Source organism: Vidua macroura, chromosome 5 (assembly GCF_024509145.1).
Source record: "Vidua macroura isolate BioBank_ID:100142 chromosome 5, ASM2450914v1, whole genome shotgun sequence".
Classification (NCBI taxonomy): Eukaryota; Metazoa; Chordata; class Aves; order Passeriformes; family Viduidae; genus Vidua; species Vidua macroura.
The window spans coordinates 43,776,142-43,801,123 of NC_071575.1; the positions used below are offsets into that span (position 1 = coordinate 43,776,142).

Genomic DNA, 24,982 nt, shown 5'->3' on the forward strand with positions numbered 1-24,982 from the left:
CATTTCGTTTAAGTTGGTATGCAGCCCATTCACTGTCAAACACAACACGCCTTGGGATTGCACATTTGGATATACACTTCATATGCAGCATGAAATATCTTTCTAAAATCGTATTTGATTAAGACCAGAAAAATTTCTAAAGGCAGCCACATGCTGCAAAAGCATGAATAGTTGTAAATGATAAGTGTCATAGGACAAGAGCCCGTCAGTCATTTCTTCACACAACTAATCATGTTTTATTTAAGAAAAAATATTTGTTGCATAATATAATTTCAAAGTAATTTATCCTACCATTTGTGCAAGCTGGAATACCCAAAAGAGAGCTGTATTTTGTATTTACAAATATATGACAAATGCAGAAGGTTTTGTTACTGGCACAGTACTTCACTGCCAGCACATCCAGTACTGCCAGCTCAAAACCCAGGAACTTCACTGACCTTGCAAAGGACTGAGTGGTTTGAAGACACCTCAGCATGTATGACAAGAAGTGCTAGGAAACATTTTACAAGCTATGCTGGCATACTAAAGCAGAAACCTGTAAAAGTCAGAAGATAGACAGACTAATAGATATTTCAATATATATGTCAATTCATAAATACCTAGGCAGATGGAACTACACTACTCTGAGTTATGTATGTATGTATGCAGTAATAAGCCATATCAATTATTATTTTGGCTGATACTGAAAGTACAAATAAGACATTTATGTAGCCATTATTTTCACTCTAAGAATATGCAACATTAAATTCGGTAAAATAACCTTAAATAATGGATATAAACATAACACCATTGTCTGAAACATAAATGGAAACTTCAGAAATAATAACACCACTTAGTTTTTAGGCAGGATCCCTTTAGAGGATCTAAATGGTCTAACAGTTTACCTGTCTAAAAATTTCACGTGGTGTACCCCTTATCTGTCAGATTAGGGAACAGCCAGAATTTCTATCTAGAGGACAAACCCCAAAGCACTATTTTCAGAGTCTACATGCTTTGCCTGCTATATGCTCTGAAGTTTGTTCTTCAAATCTGACTTCCACTTGAGAAAAAGAAAAGGAAGTCACTAATGTTTAGATACAACAATATGGAGACAGATAAATTTTTCATTTTAACTCTCAGGAAAAAAAAATGTTAACTTTTCAGAAGCAGTATATTTTTTTTTTCCTTGAATGCTTAGTGATCATTGGTAAATGGCTAAGACAGCAATGCTGTAGTCACTTTCTTAATACAACATCATTCCATTTTTTGCAACTGGCACTTCAGCAAGTGATTTTTGCCCATTAAATATTTTTAATTAAGATTCCCTAAAGAATCAGAATTAAAAAGTGGTTAGAAAATATTATTAGCCAACACTTCATTAAAACTGACATATATCATAATATAAAGTTCACTGAAAGAGACTAAGTTGCAGATGTTGCAGCAATACTGTAACATTAACTAGATTAAAGTTTAGTCTTTTACAGATCAGGTTTTTCCCCTTTCAATAATGTCCATATTTAAACAGAATCTGCAATATTAGTCTTTGATTTCATCTTTTATCTCATATAAGCAACGATAAATTATAAAAAAAAACCAACTGTAAAACTTCCTTATTTTTCCCTCAGCTGCAGTATTCAAAACCACATCACAATCTAATGAGAAATGGAAGTAATTGAAAAACCACACTTCATTCAGTGCTGGAAACTGCATATAATTGAACAACTAGTTCTACAGGTGTTTCAAGTTTAAAGGATGCTCTGACTTAAAGGTGTGGCCTCACTACCATAGAAGCATACAAATGACATACAAGCAGCATTTATCATGTTATCTATAATCTGACCCCAACACAATCAGACAGAGAGTAGTCTATTTGGTTCCATTATTGGCAATTGTGATGGACACAATTCTTCCCAAAATACACAAAAACAGATTTCTGGACCTTCAAAGAAAAAAACATTAGTTGCATTTATTTCCTCTGTCATAAATTTCCAGTACTGCTTTGCCATTTTCCATTAGTGTGGAAAAAACAAATAGTTTAAATCCCAATTAACCTAATTTGCTGCATCCTGAATGATAACTATTTACATATGCAAATTTCATTATGAAGCCTTAAATCAAATAATTCTCATTGTCTTATTGAAGTAGAATAAGAAAAAAATATTTACTAGAGTACACTATGTAGTATTTCCCAAGACACTTAAACTCTTATATTTCAAAAGTACCATATATATGAAACTACAACACAGACAAACTAGAAGCTGCTTTACTTCCCTTTAGTAGTTTATTTATTATTATCAATGAAGTGCATTGTGAAAAAGTAATAATTAGTGTTCTGATTTCTGAAACTAACCTAGTTAATCACCTTTACTGCCTACGACTTTACATTGTTTCTAAACCACAAGTTACCACCTCACAATACTAATGTTTAGTGAAAACACATTACACAAGCTTATCTTTCCTACTCTCATATGAGAACATAATCCCAAATCACCCTATTGTAATAGCAGGAACCATTTGTGATGCTATCACTAGGGATTGCAGCATTAGATAAGAAGAAAGCAACAGACTAAATTCTAGCAAGGATTTTATTATTTTATATTCCTTATTATAAAATACATTTTAGAAATTATATTCTCCCCACTTTTTTCCTTACAAAACTTCTCCAGAATATTATGTATTCTTCCATTTCACAGTACTTATAATGGTGCTTTTACAAAAAGCCCAAGGGTCAGCATGTGGGTTTTTTCTTCTTTTTTTAAAAGGCGATAGTGAAGAAAAAAAGATAACTTGTCTTTTTACTGTCTTTACTTAAAACTTCATCTTTTATCAGTGCATGTAAATATGGTTCTTGGAAAATATACCACTGAACAGCTTACAAAAGATAGATAACCTTCTCCTATTTTTTACCTTCCAGGTCTTCTCATTAAGAACTTTACATTTTTATATCACGTGAAAAAGAGGTGGTAAAAATATTCTACTTAAAATGATGCTGCAAAACCAACTTGTTCTTAGTAGCTCATAGAGGTTCCTAAGCAATTAGATGAATGGGCCCTATTTCTACCCCCTCATATCAATGCACAGCATGTCCAGGAACTGTGAGGAGACATTTTAAGAAAACATCTAAATGTCAAATCAGCTAAATAATTTTGCCATCTCCTAAATTCTGAAGGTTTGGGGGTCATGGTAGTCACATTTGTTTGTTTTAAACAAAAAACTCCTATTAAACTTCATTTCCTAAGAAGAAGTAAGGAAATAACAAAGCAATGCACTATTATTTTTTTCAACATCTCAACAGCACTAGAGCCTAAGAGGTAGAAAGTCATCAACCCAGAAGAGTGTCATGAGCTCTTAGTATCCCATGATGAGTTAAGGAAGACAGAAACCAACTTCGTCCTCTACCTCATCAAAAGACGGGAAACTTCCGCTGAGTACTTGCTCAGGTTCCTGTTTTTAAAAAGGAAAAGAGGAAACTGGCACAACTGCAAAAATTTCAGAACAGGAAGGTCTTCAGAAAACTCAAACTGCTCCTTCCCACATCACTACTCCCGAGACTCAAACAAGTTACCATCCTGCCTACAGCATATGTTACTCCTTGCTCTTTTCAGTGGCAGAGGTGCCATTCATATTTAGTTATCATTCTGACATGCTGTCAAATTAAAATGAAGAATGCAAATAAAGGAGAAGGAAATGGAAAGACAGTTTAACTACCTAAAATACAGACAAATCATCATGTAACAATGGATGAACAGGAGGTACTTCTCTAACTACAGGGCCTTGACCTTGCCAAACTGTAATAGCGTGCTACAGCCAAAAGTATTTCTGGAAAGAAAACAAGACTGAAATTACCATAATGGAAAAGGTAAGTAAAGAACTGCTAGCAGCCTTTCTACTAGGTTAAGTGTAAGACAACTTATGTCTGTCAACAACCACAGATAATTCAAGCAACAACCCAGAAAAAGAATCCTTATCCTTTTAATTCTGATTTTAAATTATAGAAATTGTCCCTCAAACGAGTGCTTCTGACATTTTTGGAAGAAAGAAAAATTATTCCTGATTAAAAAAGATTATTTTAAGTATAGATAAAATAATTGTTTTGAATTATTCCAAATTCTTCTAGAGTTAAGTGTTATCTTTAAATGCCAATGAGAGTATTTTCCCCGACCTTTTTACAAAAAACACCACAGTAAGAGCCACTCTTACCAAAACTGTACTACTGTAAAATTCTGTCATGCTAGCCATAATCTGCAAATAATAATGCAAACAACATATGATTCACTTCAGAGATGTTTTTATTTTCACAACACTATCCATGTCTTTAAAACATTTGTACTTTAAACTATTAGTGTTTGAACTAAAAAGTATGTGTTGTAAAATCTTAGTACATATTAAATGTTTTGTAGTAAGCTCATATTCAGAACTATCTGTTTACCAGAATTAAATCTGTTTTATATAATATGCACTTGGTAGTTCTCAAATATACAAAGCAATATAAGCACATTTTGGACTAACCAAATTACTATTAGGTAGATTTACTATACTACAAACTTACATAAAATACAACACTGAAAACTTCTCCTGAAATTAGGAAACCATGGCACCATTCATTGTCTTACCCAGAGAACATCACCAATTTTAAAATCTATGGGAAGCAGCATTATTCATCTATTTAAGGCAAAAGGCAAACACATTACCAGTCTTTAAATGACAGGTAAAAAGCACTACATAGTAGCTTAATTGCAATTCCTCCCTATTCTTCCACAAAAGTGCTTTGCAGATATCATTAGCCTGATATTGACTATAAAATCTGATACTTCTACTGTCCTTATAGTGTCTGGTTAAAAAGTAAATGTACTAAAGTCTCTTCGCCATTTCTGAAAGAGGACAACTGATTCCTTTGTGTTCATGAGCAAAACAGAGTATTAAAACCAGCCCAACAGTGAGCCACTCTAATTACTGGTGAAGTAACTTACTTGTTTTTGAGGTCACTATGTAAGGTAAAGCCTAAAAGTTATTGATCTTAACGTTGCAGTAAATCGCTCATTTTTAGAACAGCAAAAGGAAAGTAGATTTGCTTGTCCCTTTGTATGTTATGAGAGTACTGCTTACGCCAGTGCTGAACTAAGGGACTGAATATGTGAAGACCAGTAACTCTAGGGAAAGCTTACTAACATATAAAAAAACTCCACATAATCCACCTGGCTAAAACATACATAAAAATGCATAAGAATTGATTAAGGACAAGCTTGTGAAAGGTTAGAGAAAAACTGCCTACTAAAATTTGGAGATAACTGTTATCACTGATTAACCAGGACACTGGCATTTCAGTTTTATCTACACAAAGATATAACTACCACCACGAAGAAAGGAAGTTCCTAATTATAATCTAAACTTCCAAAGCACATCAACATTTATGAGACAGGAGATATTAAAGCATTGTATTCCAAGCTGAGAAAATGCTCTTTTGTAAGCAAAGTTTCTTGGATACATACTTCTAAGACAGAAGCTCCCAGACACAAAACACCTTAGTGCCAGCTAGTCCACACTGAAGTTCTTCAACTGTGAAAGTAGTCTTTCACTGCCATAATTTCCTTTTCAGAACTTTCAAAAATAATCTTTAATTTAATTGTATTTCTTAGGTATGAAATATTACACCTCCTATACAACTGCAGAATACAGCTCTTGACAATGCATTTGGAGTCAACAAACATTTATTGTAAGTAATGTTTTATTAAAGTGAAAACAAGCTTGCAACCTTCAGGGTGAGAACTACAGTACAGGAAAATAAACACACTTTCAACCAAACAGTCTTTGTAAGGCGCTTTTACCAAAAAATCTTGCCACTCATAGGGAAAGTCAATTTCACCTACTGCACTGCTATACTAAAAATGAATATGCAATATATTCTCAGATTAACATACATTTGTTCAGGTAAGTGTTGAAGTTCAGACTCAGGACTCTGTTTCTCCATCAATAACCTCCCAATCACATGTCACAGAACACTCAACTGGAAAAGGAACATAATGCGACTCTACACATTGACTGCACTTAAACCTCAATTACTGAAGAAAAGTTGGGTGCTACAGAGAATATCCCAAGAGGCAGCCAACAGCTGAGAACCAGTTTTAAAACTCTAAATCACTAAAATAGCACAAGAAGAAAGGGTGGAAGACCAACCACTTGCTCAGAAAGATGCTACTTGCTCAGCAACTTAGGTGTTATTGATAAAAAGCACACCTTTATTTTAGACAAAGGTGTAGGGGGAAAATCAGTCTTACAGATAGATGATCTCCTATCACAATTAGATCAACACTCAGTTCTCTCTCTTTAGTTTGTTTTTTTATGATAGTGTCTGTTTATTTTTTGATTCCTCAATCAACATCCATTCTAACACTTGAACATGAGAAAAATGCATGACGACTGAGATATAAGACCAAAAAAGTACAACCACTATGTCAGTCACGTCCAGCAAATAAGTATTGTTGTACATTGGCATGATCCTGCGGCAAATATACTTCCATGGGATCTGCTTCCTCTAAGGGAAGATGTTCTTACCTTGTATAGCATGAGCTGGATTACTGCCAAGCACTACAGCTGTGGTCTTTGAACTGATCAACACTTAATAGAGGTCCATAAGAGCAAAATACTACACTTAAAAAGTAAAAAGAATGAACAGAAACTCTGATACATTCTCTGACTCGCTCTTTTTTTAAAAATATCATTTGAACTGCTTAAAACAACCTCAACACACCAAAATAACCAAACAACAAAACAAATCCCAGAAACCTAACTAACTTGGTTATAAAGAAATAAATATAAAACATTACAAAAATAATGCTTCAAATATCCTGCTAGATGGCTCCTGGAATTTATCATCTTCTTTTTTGGCATTTCAGTTCCCACAGTAAGAGAACTCTACCTATCAAGGATTTGAGCCTTGGCAGCACCTAATTGAACAGCATTTGTTTCCAAATGCTTCTCTATTCCCTCTCTGACAAAAGGTCCAAACAGTACTACGGATTCTCCCCTTCCCTGTCCTGGGGTGACTGTATGGTCTGGTATTGTCTCAAACCAGAACATTCCCTTACTGATGGTACATTACAAAACTTCCTAACAATTCTACATTTTACACTCGATTTCTGACACTGTATTGTCAACCTTAACTGTTTTATATTTTATATTGCTCATAATAATCAACACAACTCTAGTGTAATTATTATTAACTCCATGCTATTTGTACTCTTTTTACCAAATACCCTCATGCTACTAAAATAATTTTCTTTGATTATGGGCCTTGATTACACAAGAATTTCTCATGGTCAAGGATGATGTTTTCTAGCATAATTCACACTCTTCTGCACTCACCCTACTCCATAAATCTACCCATCTCCCCACCTTCATCACTTTTCTTTGATGAACTCTACTATTTTACTTTTCTACTATAATCTACCATTGTCTCCTTGATCACCAGTACATAATATTCCCTCAATTATTATGCTTTTTGCATATAAAATCTATATACACACAACACTCTACACAACAACCTGTGACTACAAAAGCTCTCCTATTCTGGGACTAGTCCCAACAAAATGTTCCTACCTAGCTTTCTTGAAAGTACCAGAGAAATAACAACCTCTGTCATCATCATGTACCTCCATTTTAAAAGTCACTAAGATCCTCTGAGCTTTCTCCCTCATTTAGTATCCGCATACATACCACTGTGATGCTTTCTGAAGATTTTACTAATTTAATCAATCATTCTCATTACATTGATGCCAAACCCCCTATTTATCTCAATTTGTAAAAAAATTCCAAGGAGACAACAAAACTGTTAAGCTCTTAAAGTTGCTTCAGTGATAAGACTTGATCTCCTTCAGTAAAAACTAGTTAAAAAGGTGTGAAGAATATCTATTTGATTAATACATGTCTAAATGTGTGGAGCTCTTTCCTCTATATTCTCTGTGTTGTTCTTCCTCCTTAGTCTATAATCGGACTTCCCTGCACTAGAGTGGCAGCCTCCAGAAATTTAAAAGGCAGGCAAACAAGAAAACCCTTTCTTTACATAAAATTAACCACAAGCCCATGTAAATAACTTACAAAACTTAATTAAAAGTAAACAAATAAATAAACAATAGCAGTAATAAGCAATTCAAGACTAGAATCTGCTAGCTTGTCTCTCTAGCAGCAATGGAACCCTGATGCAGAGCTCCATGAAAGTAGACAAGTAGTCTACAATTAAAAACACCACCAGTCCTCACCAGTACCACAACCCTAAAAGCAGAGCTTTTATCACTAGCCATAGCCATATCACTACTGGAGGCCAATGCCAGCAGCCCAGCAGCCACTCAAGCAACAGTAGAACTGTCTGCTTGGAAAGGGATACCACAAGCTGCTATTTAAGATAACAGCAATAATTTCTGATGTACATAAGCAAGTAGGAATGGTGATCTATGCTCTTTTTACCCTCCTCTATGCACCGAGGTAGGACAAGGGGTCGAGAAAGAAGATTATGTACTCCTTTTAAACAATATGTCACTTTTATTCTCTGGAAACATCAGTGTGGCTGAAAGCTCAAAACAGAGTGGCAATAAGCACTACTGTAAACACATATTTACATTATCTTTAGAAAAAAAAATAGCAATCAATAGCTACACCAATCAAATCCCAAAGAAATTCCAATCATAGCAGAATCAAAATCTATGTAGCTGGATAGTAGTATCTGTCTAATATAGTAGAAACTGCAGAGTTGCATGAAAAGTAGTTTGTCTACATCTCTGACTAATTCACCTGCTCTCTACTCACTGATTGTTTTGATCAGAGCAACCTACATTCCATAACTTGGAGTAGTTTTAAACAACAGCCATTTGATATAGTTTCCTTAGAGAAGGTTGAGTTTAAAAGCCGTCTTTCCAAATTGCGTAAGCCTAAGGTCTAGGACAGGAAACAATTTTATATCACATATGATCAGGAAATGCCATAAAGAAACAGTACTTTGCACGTATTTCCACCTGTGAGATCCAAACTGGGTCTCTAAACCTCTTGTTGGTAGGTATAAAAATATTGTTACAGTTTTGGAATGTTTGCTCCATTAAATCTTTTTCTTTTGTTGAAAATTCATTCTTAACATATATGCAGCATTAGAAGTGGGACAGGAAACCTATGCGATCTATCCCAAACTTAAGCTGACACCCAGACTTGTATATGCTCTCTCTCTATAACATATGCAATAAAATGCATTCACTTCTTATATAATCAATATACAAAATGAAGTACACACAGACACAAAGACACAAAGTGACAACAGCATTGAAGAAATTCACATTGTTCTACAATGGTAACTTTCTTATGTTTTTTTAAGTGCAGCAATGCCCATGAAAAACTATTTTCCAAGATGAGATCTTTCTCCCTGTAAGCTATTTAAGGAACAGATAAAATCCTTTATTTGATTATATGCAATTTTATGCCTTTATGGTATTTTAATATAAGGATAGAAATAACAGTAATTGTGATGATGGTAATTTTTTTTTTTAAAGCCAAAATGAAAAAGGTAAATTCAGCGTTAATGAAAAAATATAAACTAACAGAAGAGAAATAAATTCTGCACGTGCAGCCCTGGTAGTGTAAGCAAAGATGCAGAAGAACAACTCTAAGGTTTATACCAGTAAATCAGAACCTCACTGCAGGAAAGCAGATGGTGCAACTCAGTACTTTACAAATGACAGTTTTCACTCAGAAGCGACCCAGCATCTGGGAAACAAATCAATTAATACCCAGTGAACAATTTAAATGAGGGAGTTGGCTATTAAAGTGTAAATTATCAGCATTTGATTACATAACCCCTCCTCTTCCTTCTACAGTATCTACCTCATCCGCCCTTCCAAACAGTGTTCTCTCCAAAATTCCCATTCCTGTCTCGTGACCCAGCGCATGAATGCACCCACCTCACTCAACACTTGGATTTCTTCCATCTGCCATTCAACTACCAAAAGATCTCCTCTCCTGCTCTCATTCAGATCTCCTCTCCTGCTCTCATTCAAATGCCTCCAAACAGCTTCTTTCCTCTCTCTTGGCCTAAAGGTGACTGAGAAGCAGCAGTGGTTTATCTGGCCCAGCTGGCAGCAGAGTTGGCATGTGCCTCCAGCTGGGTTCCTGAGTATTCAGAGTACAAATGTCTCCTACCAGGCCAGCAACCCTGCTATACCTGTACACCTTACATCCTCCAAGCTGCACATCTGCATCAGCTGGCTGCCTGCTCAGGAGATGTGTGTCTTTGCAATGGGCAGCTGCTAAGTCAATAAATACATGAAGTCTCTGAAGCCACAAACCATAGCACACACATACCATCTGAGCCAAAAACAAGCCTTGAGGAGAAAGACAAGGGGGTCACTTCCCCCTGGTGCCCTTCTACAGTAGAATCTTGTATTGGGCACCTTTTAAAGACTCATCCAGTAAGGCAATCAGGTCCACAATCCCACATATTTATACTGTTACTGTATGTTATAAGATACGTGAACAATGGTATTTATCTCATGCCCGTTACACTTTAACTTTCCATCATTATTTCCACAATATAAAAAATGTTTTAGTCGTATTTATTTTGATACTGTATGTTATAGCTGTGGATACCAGAAATCAGCAATACTAGGGATTGCACTATACCAGTGAAAACAATACAAATAAGTAAACTCTTGGGTAAGTTTCTGAAAACAAGAAATAATGGAAATAGCTTTTTATTTTTATTATTTAAGGTATGCAGCAGCTCAGTTTCCCCAGCAAGGAAAACAAGCTTCTATTAGTTTGCATATATAAAGCACAAAACCTGTAACTTTCATAAACCCTTTAAAACCGTAACAACTGTCAAAGTTGCAACTTTTGCTTAGAGAGAAAGACCTCCTGAAAACAGCTAATAAACAGTCTTTACTATCCTAAGTTTTGAATGTATCTTTATTGGCTTCACTGGTTTACTTTCTACCCTTGCTAAGGCAGGCACATTCTGTGTTAATATACATGGTCCAGATGTCACACACCTGATCTTTACAAGTGCACTGCAAGGACTGACACAGGATGCCACCAATTTCAGCCAAACCCCAAAGAGGCACGAATTCTACCTAAGCAAATCTAGAAATCTAGAGGCAATTCAACATCACCATAAAGCTAGCAAAATATTTTTGCTTTCTAACAGGCACATAAATTTATGGCACACAAATAGCCTTACAGAAAGGTATCAGTATGCTTAGGAAAGCTGGGTGTTTGTTTAGTATTATGTGCAGAACAGTATATACTTTTTAAGTCACCTTTTGCTTTGATCTTAAGAAGCATTTTCTTCAACAGCTGGACTAATCCTACTTATAACACAATTAAACTGCTTATTAGGAGAATGAAATCTACTACAGAAAAATGAGAATTGTATACCGGCAATATAAAAATCTAAGTAGAAAAAAACATTGTATTTATCTACCACAAAACCTACATTTCTAGGAATGTAACTACATTTCAGTAACAACAGCATACTGACTACAGGACATATTAATGAAACAACACTAAACATGATTAAATCATTGGCACCAAGTATGGTATTTTGATTTTCTAACCTTTTACCTTTTTAGTATGATACCATATGCATTGACTAACATAACACCTTTCTAATTAATAACTTCATGTTACATAAACAGAGAAGGACATGGCATTAAACAGGATAACAAGTTCAGCAAAGTTGGAAGGAAATAAAATAATCTGAAGCATTTGGGGAAAAAAAAAATCCAAATACCCCACTTACTAGAAGTGTTCCAAGCTGTATGGCAGTTAGAGCCCCGTATATTCTTCAAATCCAGCTACACACAGTATTTCTCTAGAGGGGTCAGCCTTTGCACATACCTCTGCTCAGAAACAGTATTTCCACTTAAAAAAAAATTTAAATTGTATTTTATGCCTTAGAATTACAAAAATTACCTTGGAAGAGCAAGCAAAATGTACCCAATGCTGCAATGCCTGACTAGGTCCTGCAGAGTACCTGAAACCACATTTTTCAGGTGTATGAAATACCCTTTATACATTCATCTGGATCATGTGAATGCAGCATGCCCACAGCTGCAGAATTTGTTTTTCAGGTACCACAGAATCTATTAGTGTTTTGCTGTAAAATTCAGTATTTTACTGTTGCTAGGCACCTGACATTTACTGCTTTGTCCTCTTGCCCTTTTACTTGCATACATCCTTTTTTTTCCTTCTATTTTCTCACAATTAGAAATTCATTTGATTACAGTAAATATCCTATGTGCAGTCAATAGGTACAGACATCAAGGGGACAAGGAACAGAGAATGAATTATAGCCTGTAGTCAAAAGATTGAGAAGATGATATTTAGAAGAGAATAAGAGACAGAAAGACAGAGCTACATGGCCCACATGAGTAACACCATAGAAGGCAAGACCGTGGAGAACAGATGCCCAGAAAGCAAACTCAAAACCTCTTTAGAAATAACTAATATTGAGATTAATCAATTACCACATTGAATGATGAGTCCAAATTATGTGTACATTGATAAAACAGATTAATACTGCCATGAAATTTATTCCCATTTCTCACAGAGAGGACAAGGCTCTACTGTAAAGCATATTCTCTAGAACACAGAGTTATGGTTGCACATTCATACTTACATGAGTCAATTCCTGATTTTTTCAGGTATTTACTGTATAACTGTACCACTATATGAACACGTACTGTTGGAAATTTTAATTTTCCTGGGGCTTCATAGATGGTATTGGGGAGTGAAAAGCAACCAAGAAACAGGTCCATAATCTACAACATTTCAAAGCTATACTATCACCCCAAAATTACAGAGGGCATCTGTGAATTCTGCAACATGGCACTGTCTACCTGGCCATTGCCTGGATTCTACATCATTTCACGGAAGTCACTAGAAAATGGACACTCCTGACCAAAATAATCAGGTAAGGAAGAACTAAGAGTATTTCCACAAGTTTTCTTCTAATATACTGATTTGAAAAGCAAACAAACTCATACACATAGTTCTACATCTATCCTACACCATAATAATTATTAATATACTCAAAGATTTACCCTCAGAGTAAACTATTTTCATTTAGCTTAATTAAGCCCCTGGGATGTACCCCAAATGGAAAGTTCCCCCAGTACGTTATGTTCCAACAATACAGGTTGTTATTGCACTTCAAAGAAATTGAACAGAGCTGCTCAAAGTTACTCATATGATTTGGTGATCTACAGACCTGAGAGAATCCTTGCACGTGGTTTATCATGGAAGCATAGCAACCTCTGCACTGGGAGGCAGAGGCCAACCAGCAGATGTCACAGCACATAACAACGAAGAAACACATGCAGCCATAAGTATGGTCCATCTAAACCTCAGCAGCCATGTCAAAATTCCAGCAAACTTTGAGAGAAAAGGTCTCTGAAATAGAATGACTGCCTTACAAGATTTTTATGTATCTTAAGCAGCTATCGATTGACAAGTAACACTGTAAATTATTCTGAGACTAATAATCTCAACTGTTGCTCATCCCACACCAATTTAAAATAGTATGAAGACAGTTCACTCTTACAGACAAACATGCTCCAGTGCATCGTTCAACAAAACTACACTCTATTATAACTCTATTATGTGTGATCTCTCTTGCAGCATAGCTACCGTGCTACAGTTTATCTGGAGTTAAAATAAATGCATGCACATTCAGTTTAAAGATAGGAAAACAAAAAGTGGAGTACTCAGCTTCACTACTTTACTTCTTAAAATGCAATTCAGGTCTGGTTAAGACTTGAACTTGCTGCTCCAAGGAGACTGTATTTGAGGTGTGATACCTAGCTCACTAATATAGTACTTCAGGCAAAGCCTAAGCTCACTATTCTGGGTACCATCTTGCTGTTTTATTATCCTCCCTCAAGATAAGCTTTTTTCTTTCAACTGTTTCAATATTTCTCTGCTTAGGTAACCCAAGTTTATTTATTCCCTAAGGAATAAAGATTGCTCTTTCTCTCATCTGTGCTGTATTTCCTGCTTCTCAACACTGTAGAGGGCAAAAAACCTTATGAATAATTTTACTTTCCTCATATATTCCTAATTTATATTATTAACTGTCAAATATTTAAAATGCAACATAGAAGCACAAAGAGACACAAACCTGCATTAAAGAGCTTAAAGTCTCACACTTCTCTTTGAGACAGGTAAACAAACATCAGTATAGCCACTTTATAAATATTAATAAAAAAATTGTAAATGATTTAACTAAGGCCACAGAATCAATATGTATCAGACTGGTAACCAGAAACAAGTTCACGTGATGGAATCTCTGGCCTATACCCAATCCCTTCTGTGAACTGCGCTGACCTGTAATAATGTGGACTGATACTACAGTAACTCCAAGCAGTCCCATTTAAGCTGTAAAACACCACTCCAACACTCAGAACAAGCATTTTAAAACAAAACACAGCAAAACAAAACACAAACAGCTCATTCTCATGATCGTACATATTTAGTTCTCAGTTCTCCAATTCACAGAATATAACATTATCACTGTTTGAAAAATAAAACAGGATTTCTCAGCTACTGATTGAAGAGGAATTTTAAAAGACAGTTAATAGTAGCCTCTTTTTATGGATAGTTTATGGATAGATAAGTAAGGCTCAAAATGAAGAAATTTTCCTTTCAGAACTGGAGTCTATGAAACGATTATTAACTGGATTAAAATGAGATTCTATAAAAACAATTACTAACAATTTAAACTGGATTATTACAAAAATAATTGGCCTTAATATATTTGGGTTTCATCTTATTTGACATACACTCTCAAAGTAAAAATCTAAACCTCTGTGTACCCCTGGTACCTCATCTGTAAAAACTAACAAATTGTATTTCTCTATTTCACTACTGGAGAAAGGGTTAAGAAAGAAAGTAAAAAAAAATTAGTATGAAAGTCTTATCTACTGAGGTTTAACTGCAAATAAGCAGGGTAATTAAAGCAAGGGTAATTAATCTGCTAGCTCCAGAAAAAAAATTAAACAAACAAAAAAACAACCAAAATCAAACCAAACAACTTCTCTTAGCCCAGGCTTATTCCATTTCACAAGGAAAGAAGTAATACCCTTGGCATTCCATATCCATATGCATTCTTGATCATATTGTAATTAGCTTAGCATTCATTCAAACCTAAGACATTACAACAGATACTAATAATTTTAAAGCATAAATTCATTTAAATACTGTTTTGGTTTAAGAATAGAAAATGGTCTTAAATAAGTAAGTTTCCACCAATTCTTAGAAGATTAAGTAGGTGCTAGAAGTCATCACATTTACTACAGTGTTGCCAGAAACTTGCTCTTTGTAGATTATTAGTTCTGACATCTGCCCGTATAAGCTTTCAAGTTAAATAGTCAGAATTCTGAATTAAAACTGAAGAACAACATTCACCCCTCCCCAAATAAACTAATGTACTTCAGCGTATCAGCAGCAACATAGGTACTTTCTACAAAAAGCTTGCAGAAAATAATCAGGAAAATACGTTAATGTTCATTGCACTGATTTTTCACTACATTTTCCAGCAGTAAAAAGGAGTTTACCCTCTGAAGGAAAAGCTGAGAAATTCTGATAGAGGCCAAACTCATCTGCACAGTAAACTGGTATCACAATGTAATTCTAACAAAGAGCAATTTTAAGGTAGCTATGTCCCCTTTCACCTGCTGCTTGCTCCCTTCAGTTGAGTCCTAATGCAAATGTTGTATTATAAAACTTCTGTTTTCCTTTGAGCAAACTCCTGGCAACCCTGACAAGACCACATCCATCCAAATAAGTGACTTCTATTGAGAGACATTCTGAAATTTTAATAACCAACACATTTAATTTCCCTAAATAAAGCTTTATTTCATGAGCAGTAACTAGTCTTGATTTTAAGTTGGCTGTATGATTCAGTACAACTGAAACAAAATTCCCCCTTTAACTATGTAAAATATTCACTTCAGACTTTAAAAGAAAGGTCTTAGACACCTGACTGAAACATGCATTACAATTTTTATCTTGAGGAAGGAATAGCAAATTTTAAGAAGAAATCATAAAGATGTCATCCATGTATTTGTTTCCTGTCTTGCCAGTGACTGCAGGATTTGGGACAAAATTAAGTGCAAAAGATTCCACAAGGTCAAGTCCATAGGTATGCAAGATGAAAACCTTCATTATGGCATTATTCAAGGATGGACAAAACCTGTAAGGTCAGCTGGTCTCTATGCCATTCCTGGCTCATTACCTGTTGTTGCACATGTACTGGTATCCCAGCCAGGCTAGTGCCTGGTATGGGGGTTCTCTCATACTCTGCTTGACATACTATTCATACCAGAAGGTATTCAGGTATATCTTGGGGGGTTTTGTGCTGCTGTCTGCTCTGAATTTTCTCCTTCAGTTTTATCTCAGCTTACACATTAACACAACCTCTTCTTTTATTTAAAATTACCTCCCTTTTAACTGTTTAGACCCTTCAAAATTCTTGGAAGATGTTATTTCCCCTTCTCACACAAACTGTTAATTGAGACAAGCAAAACATATTTACTTATCAAAACTTTTTTTTTATCAATTAGTCCCTTCAGCTTTCTTAACATTTTGTTGCTCTTCTCTAAGTTTCTGTTAAGCTACCCCACCTGTTGCAAAGGCTCTGAAGTAAAACAGTACTCCAAACACAGTCCCATAATCTTGTACAAAAATCCATCTCCCATTTGTCTAATGTTTGCTCAATGCCACGGTGGATGCAACCTGAACTTGTTCTGAATTTTACCAAGTCCATATATCATATTTCAAATTGGGGCCTGTCCTTCCTGTCAGAAGCATGCACAAATCCCTTTCATATGAAAGGGAGTTGGGTTCACACAACTGACAGGATTACCAGGCCCATGGTATCACTCCTATCCCTTTTTCAGCAATACTGTTTTCCAGGTTATTCCCTCACAATGAATACCTGTTTTGGATTACGAGCCCTTGATTGTTTTAGCATGCATTTTTCAAACTGAATCTCGTTTGTACTTTCCAGCAATGTGCCTAATTTCTTTAGATTACCTTTTCTTTTCTGCCCTGATTTGTGCTAAACTCTTCTATCATTGCTTGCTAATGCTGCAAGTGTAGTATTCAACCCCTCATAAAGTTAAGCAAAGCAGACACTAAATATACCTAAAATGGCTAAACTTGTATTACTACATGCATATGTTAACACTGATGATATGCTTTTAGCACCTAAAACTGCTGTGACTCACCACATCTACTCTTTATATTTTGTTCTATTTTTGTTTTTGGTCCTTCATCCAATTTTTCATTAAGATGACTATCCATATACATACATAATTTCTTAACAAGAGATTTTGAGATGCATTTGAATTTCAGAAAATATTTAAAATTTTACTATAGTTACAACTCTCTATTCATTTACTGGGGCCTTGAATCTGCAATCAGATCTGGCAAACAAGCCAATCCTGTACTTCTCCATACTCACTGAACTGTGTGCAGATGCTGTTGCAGTATCAGATCCTAATTTTAAACACTAAGCAAGAATAACAAAACCCCTTTCTTAAAGTAATTTTTGCTTAGAAAATTCTAGGCTTATTATTGTTTCCCTGATTTTTTGCCATTATATTACTAAGAACAGAATTCCTTTTATCTAGTTCTTAAGCTCATGCTTTTTTTTTTTCTTTCCCCCTTTATTTTATTTTTTAAGAAATCAGCACTATTGTTTAATTTCTTAGAGACATCTTGAAGATCAAATGACTTACATATACCTTCAGATCTTTCAAGAACCCCCTCTATTTGTCATCAATACCTGCTTCATATGGTTCTGATTTTTAACTGCTCACTGTTTTTCATCCTACTATATATGGAATTTCAGGAAATTCAGCATAATGGCTTGTCTTAATAACAACTTTATGCAACTTCTCATTTATGAACTGACCACTTTCTTCTCTATTTGACTTCCCCTTACTTCCTCAATATTTACAACAGCAAATTTTTATTCACCTTAAACTATTATTAGCTAATTACTACTGCCTTTGCCAAAAGTTTACAATAAGCATGTGCTGTCCACCTTTCAGGAATTCTCCAGAGAACTAAGACAAATGTATTTTACCTTACAACTAGTCCTTTCATATAATTTATCTTAATGTAGATAAATTACTTTGAAAAGCAACTGATTTTCAGTTCAGTTAGGCATACTTCATTCACACATTTAAGCTTACAAGGTCTCTCACTCCCCCAAAATAGATGAAGTTCCACAACAGAAATAAATGTATCACTTGCACTCACACGAAAACCAACAGAACCTTATACCAACATCAGCCCAATTCTTTGTAGGACTGTAATGTAATCTACCAATAAGATAAAAACCAGATATAGATATAAGAGACATTCCATGTTAGCTTTCTTTTTACTGACTGGGTGTTTACCAACAAAATCATAAATGTATGTCCACATTACTGATGTTTACATGTACTACCCCATAAAAAATATTTTCATTAATATTATGAAATAATTTTTCGAGAAGCATTTACAAAATGCTTTACTAATTCACCTCAATTGAAATGAAACATCCAATTTGCACTACATCCAAGGGAATTACATTCTGTGTTGCTGTGAAGTCTTACAGAACTACATTAATAAGTCCAGTCTATCAATGGTTATTGGCACTGTGGCTTTTGACTGCTCACTAAGAACTACAGTGCATAAATTACTTCACCTGTCAGACAGCTCAAAGTAATAGAGGCACTAAGTTTGTATGGTTTAGTCTTTCCCTATTATAAATTACTTTTTCCAGTGAGAGAAAAGGGAGAGGGTAGTGCAAGGGTTGGGGTAGATAGGTTATCATGTATTCGACTATCATCTACCATAAAACCTATTGGAATTGTATCACAAGCTTAAACAATTCACTTCTTTAATGAAGCCTAACATAGATTCCCCAAGACACACAGCAAGATTCCAGGACAGTCAAGTGAAAAAGTTCTTTAACCAAAAATACAAACCTCAAGAACTGCCTCAAGAAATACCATAATCCAATGACTGTTTTGCAAAACATTCAGTTTGATGAAGCCAACAGGACTACTGACCTCACACAAATAAATAAATTTTTAAATTTGTTTACATAGTGACTTTAAGTAAAAATAGCAGCATTATTAGTGGCAACACAGCAAAATGAGCAAGTGGTCTATGCAGCTTGAGATCTTATCTCTGATAAACACACTATGCCAGATGTTCCATAGAAAGAAGCAACTTTCATCACAAACCATCCCAAATCCAAATCTGCAAACATATTCATGTAGGTGCACACCACTAAATCCCTCTGAATTCAACAGGGTCTCCATCTGCCAAGCAGATCCCTCACTTTACAGTACAAATGACATACGATTGGATAGAAATGAAATAAAAGTTGATAGGCCTCAATTTGTCTGGCTTTGCTTGGAAAGTCATTACAGTAGTGAGGCCAAGATAATAGTCATACTTGAGGTCCACAAGACACACTTTTTGTTTTCCAAGGGTAATTGCTCAGCAGTTCATTCAAATCTAGCCTTGTAAGAAACCTCAGATTATGTTCTTCAACACAGACAAGCTAAACCCTTTTAACAAATTTATCATTTGAGTGTTTTTTCTTTCCCTAGAACTGAATAGTGACCCCCTTACACCTTCTAGGTTACAGCTAAACTCATGTTAACCTAGCAAAGAGACTCGTACATACAGTCTTATTACTGCACATGGAAGAAGGTGAACTCAGCTGGGAAACAGTTCACATCCAACTTCGACTATGTGAGAAGTAACAGTGAGTAAAGCAGCAATTCAGAAGAAACAAAACCAAACAAAAACTAAAATGATCACTAAAAATCAGTTCACCCCAAAACCAACAACCTTGATCATTTATTTCAGAATGGCTTAATCACAAAGTTTATGATAAAGGCATTTTTAAAGATCTTAACCATTTATCAACTTTTTTCCTAAATTCCAAATAAACAAAAACCATTTAAATTATTTGTACGTAATCAGTTATATATATATTCAACAACTTTATTTTAAATCATGTCAATACTAGTATGCCAATAATAAAAAAACCATTTTTGTATGTCTGATTCTAATTTATAAAATAATACCTCATTAAAAATTAATAGTCATTAGAAGGCTAAATTAACATTGTGTTAACTGTCACAGCATATAATGGCTCTCAAAATACACATGAAAACAAAAATGACATACAATCTTTTACTGCAAAAAGTTAGGCCATTCAAATACTTCAAAAATGTGGAAATAGAAATAAAAGGGTCAAAACAAAAAAACTATCATTTTGCTAGTTGTATGTAAAATCTAGTCAACTAACAAATTACATGGTCCAACAGAAAAACTCAAGAAGCAAAAAAACGCTTTCTAGGATGTGACAAATCTTCAGCAACACTATTTCAGTACTATGTAGGAGAGGAGGGGGGGGGGAAGAGGGAAGGATATCCTAAAGCAAGCTTCCCACTTAATTTCTAGGCCTGACACCAATCATAAACGCTACCAGAGCTATTAACAATGGTAGTTTCTTTTCTTAACCTGAATCTTAAAGCAATCATATGCCACCACCAAAAAAAACCCCAAAATCTCAGTAACTACTAATATCTGGCTAAGGTTTTCCAGACATCACTGAAACTCAGAAACTGTTCCACTGTGCTATGAACTCTACAGCTTCAAGCTGGAAGTCAATCTAGGACAACCAATAGAAAGTGCACCTGTACAATTACTGCATTTCCTAATTCAGAAGGCCAAACTAGAAACAGATAAAGCTTGTGTGTACTCAGCTCACCAAAACAGAAACCCAAAAGCCCATACATGTTTTGTACATACTGCACATCTATATTACTATTAACTGCAATGAAAAAATATTGTATTTGTAATTCAGAAACAGAAAATTACATTCCTTAAACAACATACATTTAACTTAATTCTAAATATAAGTATCCATATATATACCATCTAAAACAACTATATACACAATCATTTAAAAATCTTTTCTACAAAAAAAATCATCACTCAAACTAAATAAAATTATTATTAAAGTAATCTAGTAAATTAATAGTACCATACATAGTAATTTAAAACATTCCATATGAGCTCCATGCAATAATGAAAAATAGCCTGTATTACAAAAAAATAATATGCATAATTTCCAAGGAATACAACCTTATTTTTAAAACATGCAGAAATTTACTATTTTACAACTAATAGAAAGATTATTTAGCTCTTTGTACTCTAAAATAGAAGAGAATAATATATGCTGCTAGTAATTGAGAACAACATAATTTGTGCAACAGTCTACCTTCCTGCAGATGCATTTTTATTCAACATCTGACCCCACTAAGCAGTAAACAAATTTACATATATCAACACATTTCGGTGCTCCAAGTATTAACCTAAGTTTCCATAACTAAATAATGTGATCTCTTAGTAACAGTCCTTTAGTACCGTCATTCCAAAACAATCAAAAAAAATGGCCTCTGACATATATTGTTTGTGTACTTGGTATCCCTTCAAAGTTTAAGGCTTGCAGATGTAAAATAAAAAAAACCCTACAAAAGAGAATCACCTTTAACTGATCACTGCACCAGACGAGAAAGGAATTACAAGGTTTTTTTCTGCTTTATTTTATAGCATTTTAAAAGAGCAGGCATATTTTTATTATTGCATACACTGAAAACTAAATATAACCCCGCACTCAAAAATACTACTGCAACAGCTTGATAGCACTCACCGCAAGTAATACTGTTTTAAAGCGAAGGCAGCATTAGAACAACTTCTGGGAAAGTTAAACTCTTCTACAATTTCTCCCCACTGATTCTTCTCTGATACCTGTCAAAAACAACACACAAGCCGAGATACACAACGTACACGTAAACATGTTGCTGACAGCGAACATCACAAAAAAAAAACAGGCTACCATGAAGCAAATAGATAAATATATAACAAGAAACAAACATGAATGCATATGGAATTTAGGACTATATATTTTACTGACAGTTGATAGTATTCCCCTTTCGGGAATAATCCCGCTCCTCAGGAATCTTTTACTACATTTATTTTTTAACATATACATTATTCTTTTCGGGGGGAACGGCCGGGAGTGGTGGTATTGTTTTGGGGTTTGTTTGTTTTTGTTTTTACTGCCTGGACAATAACCAATCGGGAGTCCCTCTGTCGCCCCCTTTTAAATCCTAACGCGGTCCGTTAAAAACCCAAAGAAGTTTAAAATAATGCAGGGAAGTGTTGGCGGGGGGCGCCCCCTGGGCTGCGGGGCGCGGGGGCGCCGGCCCGGGGGGTCCCCCCAGCACAGATCCACAGACACAGAGAGGCCTTTCTTTTGAGGCCTACATTTCTGTCCCCAGCCTTGAAGCCTAAAGATGGCTATTTGATTACACACCGTCTTGGGTGCCCCTTTTGTTATTTTTCCCAGGGAAGGGCTCGGAGGGCAGCGCCCGGCCCCCCCCCGGCTGCGAGGATCGTTCCCTAGCCCATGCTCCGTGCCGATTATCGATGTTAAACATGCCCGCTAATTTTGAGTTGCACTAAAACTGCACTCAGACTCTTTCCTCTGTCTCTCCCTCTGCAAGAGAGACGCACAGAGCTGCCACCACAGCCGAAAGAAGCCTGCTCTCGCCGCCCAGCAGCTCCCTGCTCCCCCCTCGCCTTCCCGCGGGAGGGGGGCATGGGCGAGGGGGTCCGGCAGAGGAGGAGGAGGCAGGAGTGGGGTGCGCGCCGTACCCCCGGGTCCCCCTCCATCGCTCCGCCGACAAGGCCGAGCCACCAACCTGCCTATCTGCTCGCTTCCTCCTTCCACCCCCCACCTTCTCTAACCGGCTTTAAATAGGACGGTTCCCGGCCACCTTGGCTCCCCCCGCCACCCCCGAGGGTCAGAGGAGACTTTTGGGAAGAGGTTAGTGGGAGGGAAACCCAAATTAAAACTTCCACTCACCTTCCCAAATCCGCCTAAAGTGGTGACTCTGGTATAGAGAGCGTGAAGATCCAGCTCCTTCCCACCCACCACGGGGATCTTCTTAAAAGGAGACCTGCCAAAGGAGATACACACAAAACACCACAACTTGTCAGCTCTGCCCCCTTTTCTCCCCTCGCTGGGGCTGCCGTGTCCTTCAGGGAAGGGGCTGGAAGTTGGATCTGGTCGATTTAAAAGCCTCCCCCCCTCCCGTTCCATCTCCCCATTTTCCTCACCCTCTGCTGTGGTGAAACTGCCGCAGCTCGTCCAGGAAAGCGAGTCCCTTTCTCCGCTGGTCTGCGTGGTTTTTACCCGTCGAATTTGCCATTTTTGTAATAAAAAAGGTTCTCGTAAAAAAAAATCCAATTAAAAAAAAAAAAAAAAAACGGCCGACAACAACAACAACAATCCCCGGCTCCTCCTTGTCTTTAAGAGACCCAGGTGCCCGTGCTCGGCCGGGGATCAGCCATGGAGAGGGGCTTGTTTAAAAAAAAGTTTAAAAGGAATAAGGGAGCCCCGAGAGTGTGGTAATTGCGAGTCCTGTCTCCACACAACACACGGGCGAAGAGGCAGGGAGGGAGAGGGGCACCTCTCAGTAATTCCTCCTCCCGCGGCTGCTGCCTCTCTCAGCACCACAAACCCAGCCGATCCAGCCTGCACATGAGACTCAACATGGTGCTGCTGGATCACACAATGAATTGGGTTACTGTTGTGGTGGGGCGGGGGGGGGGAGCCGGAGTGAGGTATTGACAGTGTGTGTGTGTTACAGCCGCGGCTCCATGCGATCTCCCTCCCTCGCTCGCTCGCTCCCTCGCTCGCTCCCTTACACACACACACTGTACAGCTACGGCGGCGGCGGCGGTGGCGGCGGCAGCGGGATTCACTTCTCTTCTCGCTCAGACAAAAAGATCTGAGGCCGCCGTGCTTCTGCCTGGACGAGAGCGCGACACAGCGGGCCCCGGAGGCCGGTTCCGGTACTGCAGGAGGCAGCTCCAAAGGCAAAAGCCAGCACAGCCCCAGCAAGCAGTTCCTGGCGGGGAACAATAGGCTCCTCTCGCCGCTAAGGGCTCATCTGCAATGTGCCGCAAACTTCACACAAAGCCGGGCGGAAAGAGGCGAGGGAGAGGGAGAAGAGGGAGGAAAAAAACGGCTACTACCGGCTGTTCCGGGGCGCGGGGCCCGTGCGGGGCCCTCCCGTGCCAGGCTCGCGCCGACCGGCCTCTCTCCGCTGGCTGCCGGCGGGGGGGGATGGGGGGGGGCGGGGGGGCGGGAAAGGTGGATTTGGAAAGCGGGGACGAATTTTTTAATTGGACTAAACCCAACGCCCTGAGTTCAAGGGGAGAGAAAACAACAACCGAAGGGGGCACTGGTGGGATGTGGACTTTCGGAAAACTTTCCCAGTCCCCCGGGCCGAGGTGTTTCCAAGGGCAGGAAGTCGCCCCGGATGGCACGGCGGGGGCGGCAGGGGGGCAGCAGGAACCCCTTATTTCGTGGCATGAGAGCTTCTAAACTCCCCAAAGGAGAATGCTGAGTGCTCCCCCGAGTAGGAGGTGTCCTGGAGAGGTTTGTCAGCAGAAGCCTAGGCTCAGGGTCACTCCATGAATATTTCTTATTCCTTCTTTCGAGATACTACAGCCTGTAATCTAAGTGCCTCAAGACTGCTATATACAATTTAAGCCGCTCATATCTTTCTGTACATTGACAAAAGGAACATGCAGCACAAAATTAATGGAGGAGGAAGGTCTTGGCCCTCACCCTGGATGGGCAGCAGCCCCCACTGCTACTGCAAGCCGCTACCCCTCTGCCTGTGGTGTGCGCAGTGTTTGTAAACATTCACCTCCTGACGTGTTTTCCACTTGGGAAACCAGAAGACCTGCACGCCGACCACGGTGGAGCTTGGTGCCACTTGGGGTAAACAGGAGCAAGAAAGGGCCCATGGGGGGAAGTGTGCCTTCCATCAAACCTTTGCTCCTCAGGTAAAGCAAGACATGCCCAGATGGGCAT

At 37.4% G+C, this 24,982-nt stretch overlaps 1 protein-coding gene across 1 annotated transcript in view; it reads right to left on the minus strand.

Annotated features, from left to right (window-relative positions):
• Positions 1-24,171, minus strand: part of ARID2 (AT-rich interaction domain 2) — a 93,037-nt gene extending 68,866 nt beyond the window's left edge. Inside the window, exons 1-3 of the mRNA XM_053977664.1 lie at positions 23,215-24,171; positions 22,961-23,054; positions 21,743-21,840 (exon numbers count right to left, since the gene is read on the minus strand). Of these exons, the coding sequence (XP_053833639.1) occupies positions 21,743-21,840; positions 22,961-23,054; positions 23,215-23,306 (284 nt within the window). The 5' untranslated portion in view covers positions 23,307-24,171. The remainder of the gene's footprint in view (positions 1-21,742; positions 21,841-22,960; positions 23,055-23,214) is intronic.
• Between the last annotated feature and the right edge of the window lie 811 nt (positions 24,172-24,982).